This window comes from Quercus suber, unplaced genomic scaffold (genome assembly GCF_002906115.3).
Source record: "Quercus suber isolate HL8 unplaced genomic scaffold, Cork oak 2.0 scaffold_260, whole genome shotgun sequence".
NCBI lineage: Eukaryota > Viridiplantae > Streptophyta > Magnoliopsida > Fagales > Fagaceae > Quercus > Quercus suber.
In genome coordinates, this window is record NW_027069716.1 from 824,528 (window position 1) to 841,669 (window position 17,142).

At 32.7% G+C, this 17,142-nt stretch overlaps 1 protein-coding gene across 1 annotated transcript; it reads right to left on the reverse strand.

Moving 5' to 3' along the window:
- Positions 1–3,339: 3,339 nt before the first annotated feature.
- LOC112019166 (tetrahydroanabasine acetyltransferase) lies at positions 3,340–5,527 on the reverse strand. Its single transcript, XM_065781249.1, is given in 2 exon segments — positions 3,340–4,088; positions 4,531–5,527. Coding segments are annotated over 2 exon segments (1,332 nt in total). The 5' UTR covers positions 5,420–5,527; the 3' UTR covers positions 3,340–3,645.
- Positions 5,528–17,142: the final 11,615 nt, after the last annotated feature.

The window sequence follows — 17,142 nt, forward strand, 5'->3', positions numbered from 1 at the left end:
TTTGTTTTTTTTTTTTTTTTTTTCTTTTTTTTTTTTTAAATCTTCCCTTCCCATTTCATTGTCTTGTTAACTAGCCAAAACAATTTTTAAAAACAATAAGAAAAAAAAAAGGCCAAAAAAATAAAAGTGTAAAGGCTAAAATAATATTTTTACAAGTTCTTTATACCTGCTCTCCACTCCTTTTTTTTTTCCCCCTCCAAATTCCACATATTTCTCAGCATATACTCTCTCTCTCTCTCTCTCTCTCTCTCTCTCTCTCTCTCTCTCTCTCTCTCTCTCCATGTTGGTCTTCTCTCTTAGACAAATAAAGAGGTGGGTTTGCGGTGGTTCATGGGCGACATCAGTGGTGGTGATGATGGCAAAACAATGTGGTGGGTATGTATTAGTTGTATTTAGGTTCTTGTTTTTATGTGTGTTCATATGGGTTTGGTGGTTGTGATGGTGGTGGTGGTGGTTGATTTTGGTTGTGAGTTGAGATCGGGATTTTGGGTTGAAATTAGGATGTGGGTTTGGTTTTGGCTGTGTTTGATCAGAACAGGCTTTGGGTTTTGGCTGTGGTTGTGCTTGATCAGATTTTGGCTATGTATATTCATATGAGTTTGTGTTTGATATGGATATGAGTTTGGTGGTTGTGGTGGTGGTGGTTGATTTTGGGTTGTGAGTTTGGTGGCTATGGGTTGAAGAGAGGGTGAAGAAGAAAATAGAGAGACAGAGACGAAGAGAGGTCGTGGGTTTGGTGGTTGTGGGTTGAAGAGAGAGAGAGAATAATAAATAAATGAATAGTATTTAACTATGTTGTGAAAAATAAAAGCATTGATGCAGGGTAAGTTATGAAATTGTGAGTTAAAATAGATAAATTAACTTAAAATAGATAAATTAACTTTTTTGGAATGCTAAAAGCTAAATTTTTAACACCATTGACGTGGATGCTCTAACAGAAAATCATGTCCTTTTGATTTTTTGTTCTTCCTTTGACATCTTCTCCTTTTCATGATTTTGAAACTCAGATTGTTCATTGAACCATAAAAGGGAGAGGTTCAAGGTTTTTGAGGTCGAATCAAAGTTGAACTGGAGTTGAATGTGATGACGTCGTAATTAATTTAATAATTATTTAAAACATAAATAATTATATTAAATTAGTACATATATTAAAATACTAAGCTTACCTTTCACATGTGAACTAACTGAGGGCTTAAAAAAAAAAAAAAAGAAGAAGAAGACATTTGAGAGGACTTTTGACAGTTTTTAGGAGCTAGGAAATAATAAAAAAATGAAAAAAATCTGACATATAAAAGTTGCTTTTGACTTTAAACATAAAATTTTCAAGCTATAAAATTTATTGGGTGTTTAAAGAAGTTGAAATTCAGGCTATTGGGCTTAAGTTGTAGGTAACCAAGAAAGAGGAAAGAGAAAGTAAATTTGAAAGAGAGAAAGAGAATGCTAGTTTTGCATGTCAAGAAGATCTAGAATATGAGGGAGGAAAGACCATGCGCTATGAGTTTGAGAAATTGCGAGTGACGCCGGTGAGTGGAGAGATGAGAGAATGAGAACATTTTTTTTTGTTCTTCTTCATTGATCAGATCTCCTTCCAATCTTTGTTCTTCTTCATGTTCTTTCATTTCTTTTTCATTTCTTCTTGATCTGATCATAACTTTATAAGTGTATTGGCCAAAATTCACTGGGAAAGCTGAAACAAAAAGAAACCATCCGAACTTCAAAAACCGGTCAAGGTTCTCAGAATCGTATGGTCCGACCACGGTTCACATGGGTCCCTACTTTTTTCCCATAGAATAGTTCTTGAAGCTTAAAAAAAAAATAAAAATAAAAATTCCCGAAAAACTGAGAGGTTTGCAGTTTTTCTGGTCGGACCGTACGGTCCGGCCTGAGTTTCAAAACCTTGCTCTTTTTTACTTCTTACGGAAAACTACCAACTATTTTAATAAATATTGGAAAACAATCATCCTCCGATTTTTTTTTTTCCTCCCTTTGTCATTCTCTCTTCTTTCATTTTTAGCAAACACCACCTTAGTTACTATATATCAAAAAAAAAAAAAAAAATGAAGAAGAAGATAAATAACAACTTTTCAATAATATTTTTTTAGTAGGAGAGGGAGAGAATTCAAATATAGGTTCTCCCATAGAGAAAAGGAAGCCGGACATTGTCACCAAACCATAAGGCTTTTGACAACATCCTATCAATTAAAATTTATTATCTCTTTTGGCACAAAATTGTAAATCTCTTTTTCTCTGCTTAGACCCAAAATGGCTAGCTATAAGAGAGAGGCAGGATGAATCAAAACCTCCAACTGATGGGAATATATTAACCAATGCAATTGGGAAATCTTTTCTCAAAACCTCTAAATTGGCATCTTAAGCTAGAAGGGATGGCAGTACCCTGCCTTGTATTGCCTTTGCTTAGTCTTCCAACTCAAGGTCCACAATTGATAACTTTCGTTGGCCATCCAAAAACCAAAAGGAGTGAAATCAACTTCAATCTATGGGTGAGGTTGTTGAATAAGATCTTGCTAAATTGGCTAAGCAAACCATACTTTGGATATCACTCAGAGTAGGGCCAGTCGCGGGACTAAGGGTTCGTTTGGATTCAGCTGAAAACTAAAAACTGAAAATTGAAAACTGAAAACACTGTAGCAAAATAATTTTAAAATGTGTGAATAGTGCCATAGGACCCATTTTTAATGAAAAAGTTGATAAAAATTGAGAATTGTGGGACCTGTGAACAGTACTCAGTGCACTGTTCACTTACTGAAAGTCAAATAATGCGGCTACTGTTTAATGAACAGTAGCCGCACTACACCTGAAATACTTGAAAACCAAAAATAAAAAAAAAAAAAAAAAAAAACAGAAACGCGCTTTCATCAAAACGCAGACGCTAGACGCCGGGTCCGTTTGGATTGAGCTTATTGTTGCTGAAACTGAAAACTGAAAACACTGTAGCAAAATAATTTTAAAATGTGTAAATAGTACCGTAGGACCCATTTTTAATGAAAAAGTTGATAAAAATTGAGAATTGTGGGACCCGTAAACAGTGCTCAGTGCACTGTTACTGGCTGAAAAGTCAAATAACGCAGCCGCACTACACCTGAAATGCTTGAAAACCAAAAAAAAAAAAAAAAAAAAGAAGAAGAAGAAGAAGAGAAACGCTCATTCATCAAAATGCAAACGCTGGACGCCGAATCCAAACGGCCTCTCTAAGTCCAAGAAACCAACTTATTAAAGCATGCTAATTGATTCTAAGTAACTTTTTAATGCAGGGGAAAAAAAACTACCACCGAGTAACATTAAAGACACAAATATTCAACATTTTTCACAACTGTCAAATAACAAAATAAGATTGATTTTCACATGAATCTGTCACTAATATCATTTTATTGTTTATAATTGAGAGCTTGTCACTTTATCAGTGCTTTTATGTATCAGAAGAAATACAGAATTGACCTGTAGCCAATTTGGACACGTGTTGTGCCTGTATCATGTCATGTGCCAAAGAGCATTGCACGAAAGCCAAACCCAATTCCAATTACAAATAAAGACTTATTATTCCGTGAACAACTCTCTTGTCTGATTGTGGTACCCGTCACCCAAAATACATACTACAGTACTAAAATCATTATGTGAACTTGTTATTTAATATCTAGACAGCCCAAACTCGTGGTTGCCAAACCCCTTCATCTCTTCCTTGAAAGCAGGCATGGCACTCTCTCGCAAATTCACCAACACCTTGAAACCATCCTTCCTTCCAGCACTCACCGAAGAATAAGGTAAGAAAAAGCAAGGCTCAACGCTTCCAAGAAGGTTTCTTGAGAGTGGCAAAACTGTTACAGGACCACCCCAACCAAAATCAACAGTAGAGTGGCCTAAGTGCCTCCAATCTGTGAATCCACTCACTCCTTTTCCTGCTGTGATCCCTTCTCCATAATGCAGATGCTGGAAGTCGATAAATGAGCGAACGTATTCATCAGTGGCTCTGCTTTTGCTCTTGTTGATCAGCTGTGCTGTTTCCCAAATAGGTTTCTCTACCAACTCTTTGGCANTACTTGTAATTGGGTAAAAAATTTATCTATGATTCCTTATGAGCTATTAGGTTCCTTAACTAGTTCAATTATGTGGTTGTACAGAATCTATTGATCAATAAAACACATGGTTGAGTTTAATTGTACATGAAAAAGATAACATTATTTTCGTTTCATTAGTAAAAAAAAAAAAAAAAACCATGTGATAGGTTTTAGTTTGGTATGCATGTACCATACATACAAATTGAAACATGGGCTTAATGCCAACTACAAATTTTATTTTTTTATAATACATCAACATAATAAATAGGTTAAAATTCAATTAATTCAATAAATTTATTTCAATTGTCAAATTAGTGCATAAGGCTAAATTTTTGTCAATTTCATTTCTCACATAGTAACATTGTAAAAATGAGTCATCCCTTTTATGAATACATATATTTTTCTATAAAAATAAAACTTATCAAATGACAAAATCTGTCAGATGAAAAGTTTTATGAATATTTTAATTTAAGTGGTGTCATTTACTAACAGATTTGGCAATTTAGGAGGCAAACACAAAAAGGAAATATAGAGGGGACATACTTGGCTCGCCATATGAAAGCACCCAAAGCTTCAAAAGTGGTGAATTTCAATCCACACCGTTCAAACAGCGCGGTTTTGAACTTTTCCAAGCACTCATCACTCACATTAAAGCACTCCGTCAAAACCGGACCAGTCTCCTCACTGTACGATGAAAACCCCTTCTCCAAACTCAAGAACTCGTGAATCGGTGCCTCAACTCGGGGCGGGTCTCTGGGCCCCAACAGACTCGTCCGATCCCACACCGGTTCGACAGAAATCCGAGTCGCCCCACGAGCCAACTCAGCCATAACGTTGAAGAACTGAGTCGCGCCGAGTCCATCACACAGCGAGTGGTGTATTGCGGCCCCGAGAGTAAACCCACCGCACTTGAACACCGTGACTTGCAGCACGCACGGGTTCACGAGCCTCTCTTCCTGATCCGGGTCGGGCACCAACTGCTCGAGAAAGTGGGAATCCGGGTTGTCGTCGAGGTAGTTGAGAGAGTCGAGGGTGGTGTCATCCACGGTGGCGTGGATGAGCGGGACGGTTAGGTTTTTAATACTGCAAAAGAGGTTGTTTTGGCGGAGAGTGGCGGCGAGAGGGTAGTAGTGGACGAGAGCGGCGGAGAGTGCGGCGGAAATGACTTGGAAAGGGTCGTTAACGGCGGCGGCGGAGGTGGCGGTGTTAAGGTAGGTGCGGAGGTAACGGAAGGTGACGTGGAGGTTGGGGTCGGTGTCGAGATGGGAAAGAGGGAGTGTGTGGGCTTCGTGGAATGGTGGTGTGGTGGGAGATACTAAGGCGGTGTGTGAGATCTTGACCTGCATTGTTTGTTTGCTGAGGAATTGAGCTGAGCTTCTAAGTTGTAGTAGCTAGGACTAGGTTGTTGGTGGGAATGATGAGTGTGGTGTGGGAATTTATATATGTTGTTGTGTTGTCAAGTTTTTCAAACTCTTGAGATTTGGTGCGTTGAAGTTGGAGGTGTGATGTGGAACTTGCTGCGACTAACACCACCAATTTTTTTACTACAATTCTGATTTTAGCGGTTAAAATATCACTTATACGTAATCTCACCCATTTTTTCTTTACTAAAAAAATTATTCTCTGCTACGTTATTATTGTAGCAAGAAATTATTAAAACGTTTTGTGGTCTAGACTTTTCCAACTAGGCGGCTGGATATTAAAAAGGATGACCGAGTTTTGACGTTTTGGATGTCTAAAAGTCTGGACCCAACAACCACCAGGCGATTTTTCCTTATATTAGTGTATGTTACCGAAAAACTGTGATTTTACTTTTAGTTGCTTTTTTCGATGTTTGACGGTTTCAATTACCTTTTTTTCTTTTTTTTTTTTTTTTTTTTTTTTTTTTTTTTTTTTTTTCTGTTAAACGTGGACGTCAGGACGTGATATTTTCATTTGACTTTTTTATTTAAAAAATAAAGGTATAAAATAAGATTTTTTTTAGCTGGTTTGGAATTGTCAGAAATTTTTAGCTTATTTGTAATTTTGTTATTATTTATAAATTTTAATGTATTTTTTTTATATTATTTATGAGTCTCGTTATATTATTTAATTTATTTTTCAACTTTTTTCTACATTTTTAGTCAAAAAAAATTTCTATTTTAACTAAAGAAGTTGTTCCCAAATAGACATTTAGTATAATATTTTTAATTGGCGAACAATTTTTACATAAATTTTCTATTATTTTATTTTAATTTTTCATCATTTTGGAGTTGAGACTTGCATGATCCAATGGATCAAGGACAATATTTATTACATATAATTTATTATACACTATGTATCCGCTTGGATGAGCTAAAAAATCCATCTTATTTATACTTTTAGTTTATTTTTGTTATTATTTATAAATTTTACTATACTTTTTGATATTATTTACAAGTTTCACTGTACTATTTAGCTTATTTTTTAACCTATTTTTTATATTTTCAGCAAAAAAAATTTAATTTTAACTAAATAAGCAGTTCTTAAATGGACATTGAATGAACTTAAATTTTTTTTCCAATGGATCAAAATAGAGTTAAATGTATTTTGATGTGGTGGCTGCTAGCTAGTTACTAGCTAGTAGTAACTAGTAACTGCTAATTGTTGAAGGCAAAATGTAGGCAATAGTTTTCTTCCAACCTGTTGAGTTTTAATTTATTTATTTTATTTGAAAAATGGTATAACAATACATTTGTATTTAAAAAAATAACTCCACCTACTACGGCGAAAGAGAGTCACGTGAATTGAGATATGGTGAGTAGCTGGTAGCTAATAATTAGAATAATATAAAAAGACATGTTCATAATATTTTCACAATATTTTTATAATAAATTATAAATAGTAGATTGTTACTAGTTTTTATTGTTGGGGTAAAAAATTAATCTTAGTTTTATGTTCAAATTTGAACCAATAATAATTAATCACCTGTGATTTGTTGTGAAGAACTTAGTGCATTCACAATAAATATGCTAAAATAACTCAAAAGTTATTTTAGCATCTCAATCACACACAAAAACCCTCCAATAAAGCTGCTATAATTAAATTATTTAACTAAATTTTACCTTCATGCTACAGTGAGCTATTATCAATAACAGCTTACTGTAGAACGAAGGTAAACATAAAATTCAGTGTGGTGTGGGAATTTATATATGTTGTTGTGTTGTCAAGTTTTTCAAACTCTTGAGATTTGGTGCGTTGAAGTTGGAGGTGTGATGTGGAACTTGCTGCGACTAACACCACCAATTTTTTTACTACAATTCTGATTTGAGCGGTTAAAATATCACTTATACGTAATCTCACCCATTTTTTCTTTACTAAAAAAATTATACTCTGCTACGTTATCATTGTAGAAAGAAATTATTAAAACGTTTTGTGGTCTAGACTTTTCCAACTAGGCGGCTGGATATTAAAAAGGATGACCGAGTTTTGACGTTTTGGATGTCCAAAAGTCTGGACCCAACAACCACCGGGCGATTTTTCCTTATATTAGTGAATGTTACCGAAAAACTGTGATTTTACTTTTAGTTGCTTTTTTCGATGTTTGACGGTTTCAATTACTTTTTTTTTTTTTTTTTTCCTGTTAAACGTGGACGTCAGGACGTGATATTTTCATTTGACTTTTTTATTTAAAAAATAAAGGTATAAAATAGGATTTTTTTTAGCTGGTTTGGAATTGGCATAAATTTTTAGCTTATTTGTAATTTTGTTATTATTTATAAATTTTAATGTATTTTTTTATATTATTTATGAGTCTCGTTATATTATTTAATTTATTTTTCAACTTTTTTTTACACTTTTAGTAAAAAAAAAAAATTTTATTTCAACTAAAGAAATTGTTCCTAAATAGACCTTTAGTATAATATTCTTAATTGGGGAACAATTTTTACATAAATTTTCTATTATTTTATTTTAATTTTTCATCATTTTGGAGTTGAGACTTGCATGATCCAATGGATCAAGGACAATATTTATTACATATAATTTATTATACACTATGTATCTGCTTGGATGAGCTAAAAAATTCATCTTATTTATACTTTTAGTTTATTTTTGTTATTATTTATGAATTTTACTATACTTTTTGATATTATTTACAAGTCTCACTGTACTATTTAGCTTATTTTTTAACCTATTTTCTATATTTTTAGCAAAAAAAATTCAATTTTAACTAAATAAGCAGTTCTTAAACATTGTATGAACTGAATTTTTTTTCCAATGGATCAAAATAGAGTTAAATGTATTTTGATGTGGTGGCTGCTAGCTAGTTACTAGCTAGTAGTAACTAGTAACTGCTAATTGTTGAAGGCAAAATGTAGGCAATAGTTTTCTTCCAACCTGTTGAGTTTTAATTAATTTATTTTATTTGAAAAATGGTATAACAATACATTTGTATTTAAAAAAATAACTCCACCTACTACGGCGAAAGAGAGTCACGTGAATTGAGATATGGTGAGTAGCTGGTAGCTAATAATTAGAATAATGAAAAATGACATGTTCATAATATTTTCACAATATTTTTACAATAAATTTTAAGTAGTAGATTGTTACTGATTCTTATTGTTGGGGTAAAAAGTTAATCTTAGTTTTATATTCAAATTTGAACCAATAACAATTAACCAACTGTAATTTGTTGTGAAGCACTTAGTGCATTCACAATAAATATGCTAAAATAACTCAAAAGTTATTTTAGCATCTCAATCGCACACAAAAACCCTCCAATAAAGCTGCTATAATTAAATTATTTAACTAAATTTTACCTTCATGCTACAGTGAGCTATTATCAATAACAGCTTACTGTAGAACGAAGGTAAACATAAAATTCCTTTTTTTTTATTCCCTCCTTTCTCATAAAAATCTATAATGGCCCCTCTCTCCTCTCTCACTTCTCTATTTTTGTTCTCTCTTTTCTCTCTCTCCCATCAATGGTTTTGTGGGTCGATTAGTTTGTGGGTATCAGCGTGGGTTGGAGTGGTTCGCGGGTCGATTTGTGGGTCTGATTGGTTCGTGGGTAATAGCATGGTTTGTGGGTCCATGGGTATCGGCTTGGTTTGTGGGTATCGGTGTGGTTGTGTGTGGGTTTTAGCGTGGTTGTGTGTGGGTATCAACATGGGTTAATTTGTTTGATTTCTATTAAGTTTTGTTGTGGTTTGATTTCTGATTTGGTCCAATTGTTTTGTGTTTTGTGTGTTTGTTTGTTTTGTTTTGTTTTGTTTTGTTTTTTGTTTTTTTTTTTTTTTTTTTTAACTGCTATGATTTGTGGTTGTGGCTAGTGGGGCAATGATGGAGGTGGTGTAGGTGGTTGTTGCTATTGTGTTGGTTTTTGTGGTGGATGTTTATTATTATTTTAATGAGTTATTTATATTATTTTAAATTAGTTGCTATAAATATAGTCTTTGATGTTGATAGTATTATAAAGTAAGTTGTTAAAATATATAAAGTTGCTTTTTAAGTTGCTAAAAAATATAATTTTTAGCTTGCTTACTATGAATGCTCAGCCAACAATTTGTTTGGATTGCCACGTTTTTATTGGTTTATTTTATTTGAATTTTTTTTAATGAATTGAATGGTTATATGCTTGACTCGAAGAATGAATGCTTATAATCTATATCCATATATATATATATATATATATATCTAAAAATGCATTTATTGTTGCTACGTAATTATTGAGCCACATAAGCATCACGTTATTATTTTTTTTCCCATCTTTAGAGCATCCACAGTAATGCTCTTAAAATAGCTTTTTAGTTATTTTATAGCTCCAAACAAACAAAAACGCCACATAGCAATGTTGCTAAACTTAAAATATTTTACCAACTTACTACTGTGAACTATTAGTACTAGGCTAGTAGCAGCTCACTGTAGCAAGTTGTTTAAAATATAAATTATCTTATCTTTCTTCTCTCATATGAAATTAGTCTCTCTCTCTCTCTCTCTCTTCTCTCTCAAGTCTATCCATGGTAGTGTTTATTATATTTATTTTGTTTTTCTGTTTCTATTATTTAAGTGTTGTTTGTTAAAAATAATTTTGATGTTAGGTGTATTGTAAAGTGAGTTGTTAAATAAATAAAGTAAAATTTTAAGTTGCTAAAAGCTAATATTTTTTTTTTATAACTTGCTGTGATATTGAGTATTGCAAAATAATTATTTTTGGCCAACATGATGCACTACACACCTTCATAAACTCTAATTGTCTATGTTTACATTGAAAACTCTTTCAACATTGAGTGGTATTTTCTTTCCATCATTATATGTGTGTGTGTGTGTGTGCGCGCGCAAGCGCGTGCACAAATACATTTGTTACCACATTATTGGGCCACATCATCCACTTATTTTCTATCTTCTTTTTTCTCTTTTAAATCTTTCTTCTCACTACTCCCCCCCTCCCCCCCCAAAAAAAAAAAAAAAATCAACAACAGCAGACAACAAAAACCTTTTCTACTCCCTAATAGTCCACACCTACGTTACACTCTCTCCAACCTTTCACTTCCCCCTTTACCTCTTTACCTCCTGCTGCTCTCTACTTTCACCGTTACACTTCATTCATCATTTTTCTTTCTTATAATTTGATTCTTTCTCTTCCAATTTATTTTGTATAAATTTGATATCATTCCTCCATTCAATCCATATTTTCCCACAACAAAACTATGTACTCTCTCTCTCCTCTCTCCTCTCTCTCTCTCTCTCTCTCTCTCTCTCTACTTTCTTTTGGTGAATTTTGTTCTTTCTTATAACGCTAATTAAGGTTGATTTTTTTAAAATTATGTTTTGTTTGTTTCAATTTCCAATCACAAAATCTTCCTCTCCTTTTATAGCTTTGGTTGAATTTTGGTTTGGGTTAATACTTAGTTTTTTTTTAGAAATAGGAATTTGAGTTTATATAAAACACAATCTACATGACTATGAATTTGAATATGCCTACCCATTGTTTGAAATTTTGAATAATAATTATTATAAAGTCTATCTTTTATTCCTTCGGTTTCATTTTAATTTGGTTAAGATAACATTGTAATTTTGTGATGAGTTTTGATTATTATGATAATTTTCTTATTCCTTAATAAGAGATGAGAAATTTGAATAATAAATTTGAAAATTAAAAATTTAGTTGTATATTAGGCAAATATAACACAGTACAACAAAAGTTAGAAGAATATGGTTCACATTAAAAAATATTAATTAAACACACAAAAAATAATAGAATGATATATTTGTAAAGATAAAAAGATTAAAAAAAAAATACTTGTAGAATATATATATATATATATATATTTTAAAAAAATTGACAATACTTGAAGTAATTGTTCATTTTTATATATTACGCCATATTACATAATATTTATATATACTCTCACGCATCGCATGGGTACGTGGCTAGCAATATTAAAATACCTGCCAATAGAGCACAAATTTTACAATAAAATTAATATGTAAAGCATTCTCAAATTTCACAAAATTTAGAGGGAACAAAAAAAAAAAGTGGACAAATTAAAGGGGGTAAAAAGGAAAATCGGACAAATAAAACTAATTTATTTATAAATTAAAAATGATGGAAGTAAAAGAAACAATTCATTTGAGTGTTTGAAAGAAACAATTCATCCGACAGACATCTCACATTAGCATCTAAATCCAATGACTTCTGTCTTCTTACTTGGCTCATTTTGTTGTTATTAGAATATTACCCCAACTAAGGAAAAGACCATGTACACTGGGAATCTACTAGTGGAAATTGGGTGTACAGTTTCGTACAACAAATTGGATAGCCACCACACCAGTGATGGCAAAGTTTTGAATATTAAAAGGGACCAACTTTTCTTTGTGTCCTTTATAAGATTTTCGCTCTTTTTTGAGTTGGATACACTTTTGGTGGTTTTTTATTTTTTATTTTATTTTTATTTTTAATTTTTAAAATTTTTTTCACCACTAGTGCGGATGCTTTGGCTTCTTTGGGAAGATCACAGTTTTAAATATTTTTCTTTGTTTGAAACTCCCCCTACTTCTATGTTTATACTGCTGTTTTTTATAAACAGAAGATTATACCATTAGCTTTATTCCTACTATTTAGTTTATGTATCTCCTTAATTACCAGAGAGAGGTTTCTCAAAAAAAAAAAATTACCACAGAGAGAGAGAGAGAGAGAGAGATCAAAGTTACTAGTAAAAGACTTGAAGAAGGCCAAGTACAAAAATAAAAAAGACTTTGAAATGACTCAATGCCCGAGGGTATTTACATTATCAATGACAAGGGCCAATACATTATCAATGGAGCAATGGGTATTTAACTATAAGTTGTACTAGGGGTGGCAATTTTTACCCATATCCATGAACCCACCCATTACCCACCTTATTTGGATAAGTCTTAACCCAACCTATTTGAATATTTGGGTTAAATGGGTAAAGACCCATTTGGTTATTTAATTAGATGGGTCTAAATGGATATATCCACTAATACCCACTAAACCCATCTAAATTTCTAGAAAATAACCAAATACTGTTGAAACCTAATAAATGACCAAAATACTCCAAAAATTCAAAAAATTACCAAAATACCTCAAAAATCCAAAAAATGAGCAAAATACTCCCCAAAACCTAAAAAATTACCAAAATATCCCAAAAACTTAAAAATTACCAAAATACCTCCAAAACCAATAAAATGACCAAAATACCTTGAAAACCCAACAAATGACCAAATTACCCCTAAAACCTAAAAATTACCAACATACCCCCAAAACCCAAAAAATGACCAAAATACCCCCAAAACCTAAAAATTATCAAAAAAATGACCAAAAAATCCCCGAAACCTAAAAATGACCAAAATACCCTCAAAACCCAAAAAATGACCAAAACGCCCTCGAAACCCAAAAAATGACCAAAATACCCCCAAAACCTAAAAAATGAACAAAATACCCTCAAAACCTAAAAATTACCAACATACCCCCAAAACCCAAAAAATGACCAAAATACCCCCAAAACCTAAAATTACAAAAAAAAATGACCAAAATACCCCAAAACCTAAAAATGACCAAAATACCCTCAAAACCCAAAAAATGACCAAAATGCCCCCGAAACCCAAAAAATGACCAAAATACCCCCGAAACCCAAAAAATACCAAAATATCTCTAAAACCTAAAAAATGACTAAAATACCCCTGAAACCTAAAAAATGACCAAAATACCTCCAAAACAAAAAAAATTACCAAAATACCCCCAAAACCTAAAAATGACCAAAAAATGACCACAATACTCCCGAAACCTAAAAATGACCAAAATACCCTCAAAACCTATAAAATGACCAAAATACGCCCGAAACCCAAAAAATACCAAAATACCTCTAAAACCTATAAAATGACTAAAATACCCCCGAAACCTAAAAAATGACCAAAATACTCTGTAACCTAAAAAATGACTAAAATACCTCCGAAACCCATAAAATTACCAAAATACCCCTTAAACTTAAAAAATGACTGAAATACCCTAAAACCTAAAAAAAATGACTAAAATATCCCCCTGAAACCTAAAAAATGACCAAAATACCCCCAAAACCTAAAAAAATTACCAAAATTCACCCTAAACCTAAAAAATTACCAAAATGCCCCCTAAACCTAAAAAATGACTAAAATACCCCTGAAACCTAAAAAATTACCAAAAGACCCTGAAACCTAAAAATGATTGAAATACCCCAATACCTAAAAAATGACTAAAATAACCCCAAAGCCTAAAACAATGACCAAAATACCCCCAAAACCTAAAAAAAGATTGAAATACCCCCAAAACCTAACAATTACCAAAATACACCATAAACCTAAAAAAGTACCAAAATACTCCCTAAACCTAAAAATTGACCGAAATACCTCCAAAACCTAAAAAATAACTGAAATACCCCCGAAACCTAAAAAAGTGACCAAAATACCTTGAAACCTAAAAAATTATCGAAATACCCCAAAAACCTAAAAAATGACCAAAATAACCCCAAAAGCTAAAAAAAAAAAAATGATCGATAAAAACACCTAAAACCCAAAGATGACCAAAATACACTAGAAACATCTGAAATTACTGAAATAGAGGTTTAGGGTATTTTGGATGTTTCGAGGATATTTTGATCATTTTTTAGGTTTCAAGGGTATTTTGATCATTTTAAGGTTTTGGGGGTATTTTGATCAGTTTTAGGTTTCGAGGGTATTTTGGTCATTCTTGGGTTTCGCAGGTATTTTGGTCATTTTTTGAGTTTCAGAGGTATTTTGGTCATTCTTGGGTTTTGGGGGTATTTTGGTCATTTTTTGAGTTTCGGGGGTATTTTGGTCATTCTTGGGTTTCGGGGGTATTTTGGTAATTTTTTGAGTTTCGGGGGTATTTTAGTAATTTTTTAGGTTTTGGGGGGTATTTTGGTCATTTTATGGGTTTCGAAAATATTTTGGTCATTTTTAGGTTTCGGGGGTATTTTGGTCATTTTTTTGGGTTTCAGGGTTATTTTGGTCATTTTTTGGGGTTTGGAAGTATTTTGGTCATTTTTAGGTTTCAGGGGTATTTTGGTCATTTTTTAGGTTTTGGGAGTATTTTGGTCATTTTTTGGGTTTTGGGATTATTTTGGTCATTTTTTGGGTTTTGGAAGTATTTTGGCCATTTTTAGGTTTCGGGGGTATTTTGGTCATTTTTTGGGTTTTGGAAGTATTTTGGTCATTTTTAGGTTTCGGGAGTATTTTGGTCATTTTTTCGGTTTCAGGAGTATTTTGGTCATTTTTTGGGTTTCGGGGTTATTTTGGTCATTTTTTGGGTTTCGGAAGTATTTTGGTCATTTTTTGAGTTTCGGGGGTATTTTAGTCATTTTTTGAGTTTCGGGGGTATTTTGGTCATTTTTAGGCTTCGGGGGTATTTTGGTCATTTTTTAGGTTTTTGGAGTATTTTGGTCATTTTTAGGTTTCGGAGGTATTTTGGTCATTTTTTGGGTTTTAGGAGGTATTTTGATCATTTTAGAGATTTTGGAGGTATTTTGGTCATTTTAGTGAGTTTTAAGCATATATGGTGATTTTAGAGATATCGGGGGTATTTTGGTCATTTTTAGGGGTGGCAAATGGGCGGGTTTGGGTGGGTTTGGAGTGGGCATAATTGGGTTGGGTATATAAAACTCATTTACCCATTTAAAACCCATTTAACTAATTCCTTATAACCCAAATCCAACCCAACCCAATTATTATGGGTAAACCCCAACCCACCCAATTACCCAATTATCAAAATTACCAAAATGCCACTAAAGTGAAAATGACCAAAGTACTCTNACCAAAATACCCCAAAGCTCAAAAAATTACCAAAATACCCTGAAAACCAAAAAAATGACCAAAATACCCCGAAAACATAAAAATTACCAAAAAATGACCAAAATATCCCCGAAACCTAAAAATGACCAAAATACCCTCAAAACCCAAAAAATGACCAAAACGCCCTCGAAACCCAAAAAATGACCAAAATACCCCCAAAACCTAAAAAATGAACAAAATACCCTCAAAACCTAAAAATTACCAACATACCCCCAAAACCCAAAAAATGACCAAAATACCCCCAAAACCTAAAATTACAAAAAAAAATGACCAAAATACCCCAAAACCTAAAAATGACCAAAATACCCTCAAAACCCAAAAAATGACCAAAATGCCCCCGAAACCCAAAAAATGACCAAAATACCCCCGAAACCCAAAAAATACCAAAATATCTCTAAAACCTAAAAAATGACTAAAATACCCCTGAAACCTAAAAAATGACCAAAATACCTCCAAAACAAAAAAAATTACCAAAATACCCCCAAAACCTAAAAATGACCAAAAAATGACCACAATACTCCCGAAACCTAAAAATGACCAAAATACCCTCAAAACCTATAAAATGACCAAAATACGCCCGAAACCCAAAAAATACCAAAATACCTCTAAAACCTATAAAATGACTAAAATACCCCCGAAACCTAAAAAATGACCAAAATACTCTGTAACCTAAAAAATGACTAAAATACCTCCGAAACCCATAAAATTACCAAAATACCCCTTAAACTTAAAAAATGACTGAAATACCCTAAAACCTAAAAAAAATGACTAAAATATCCCCCTGAAACCTAAAAAATGACCAAAATACCCCCAAAACCTAAAAAAATTACCAAAATTCACCCTAAACCTAAAAAATTACCAAAATGCCCCCTAAACCTAAAAAATGACTAAAATACCCCTGAAACCTAAAAAATTACCAAAAGACCCTGAAACCTAAAAATGATTGAAATACCCCAATACCTAAAAAATGACTAAAATAACCCCAAAGCCTAAAACAATGACCAAAATACCCCCAAAACCTAAAAAAAGATTGAAATACCCCCAAAACCTAACAATTACCAAAATACACCATAAACCTAAAAAAGTACCAAAATACTCCCTAAACCTAAAAATTGACCGAAATACCTCCAAAACCTAAAAAATAACTGAAATACCCCCGAAACCTAAAAAAGTGACCAAAATACCTTGAAACCTAAAAAATTATCGAAATACCCCAAAAACCTAAAAAATGACCAAAATAACCCCAAAAGCTAAAAAAAAAAAAATGATCGATAAAAACACCTAAAACCCAAAGATGACCAAAATACACTAGAAACATCTGAAATTACTGAAATAGAGGTTTAGGGTATTTTGGATGTTTCGAGGATATTTTGATCATTTTTTAGGTTTCAAGGGTATTTTGATCATTTTAAGGTTTTGGGGGTATTTTGATCAGTTTTAGGTTTCGAGGGTATTTTGGTCATTCTTGGGTTTCGCAGGTATTTTGGTCATTTTTTGAGTTTCAGAGGTATTTTGGTCATTCTTGGGTTTTGGGGGTATTTTGGTCATTTTTTGAGTTTCGGGGGTATTTTGGTCATTCTTGGGTTTCGGGGGGTATTTTGGTCATTTTTTGAGTTTCGGGGGTATTTTAGTCATTTTTTGGGTTTTGGGGGGTATTTTGGTCATTTTTTGGGTTTCGAAAATATTTTGGTCATTTTTAGGTTTCGGGGGTATTTTGGTCATTTTTTGGGTTTCAGGGTTA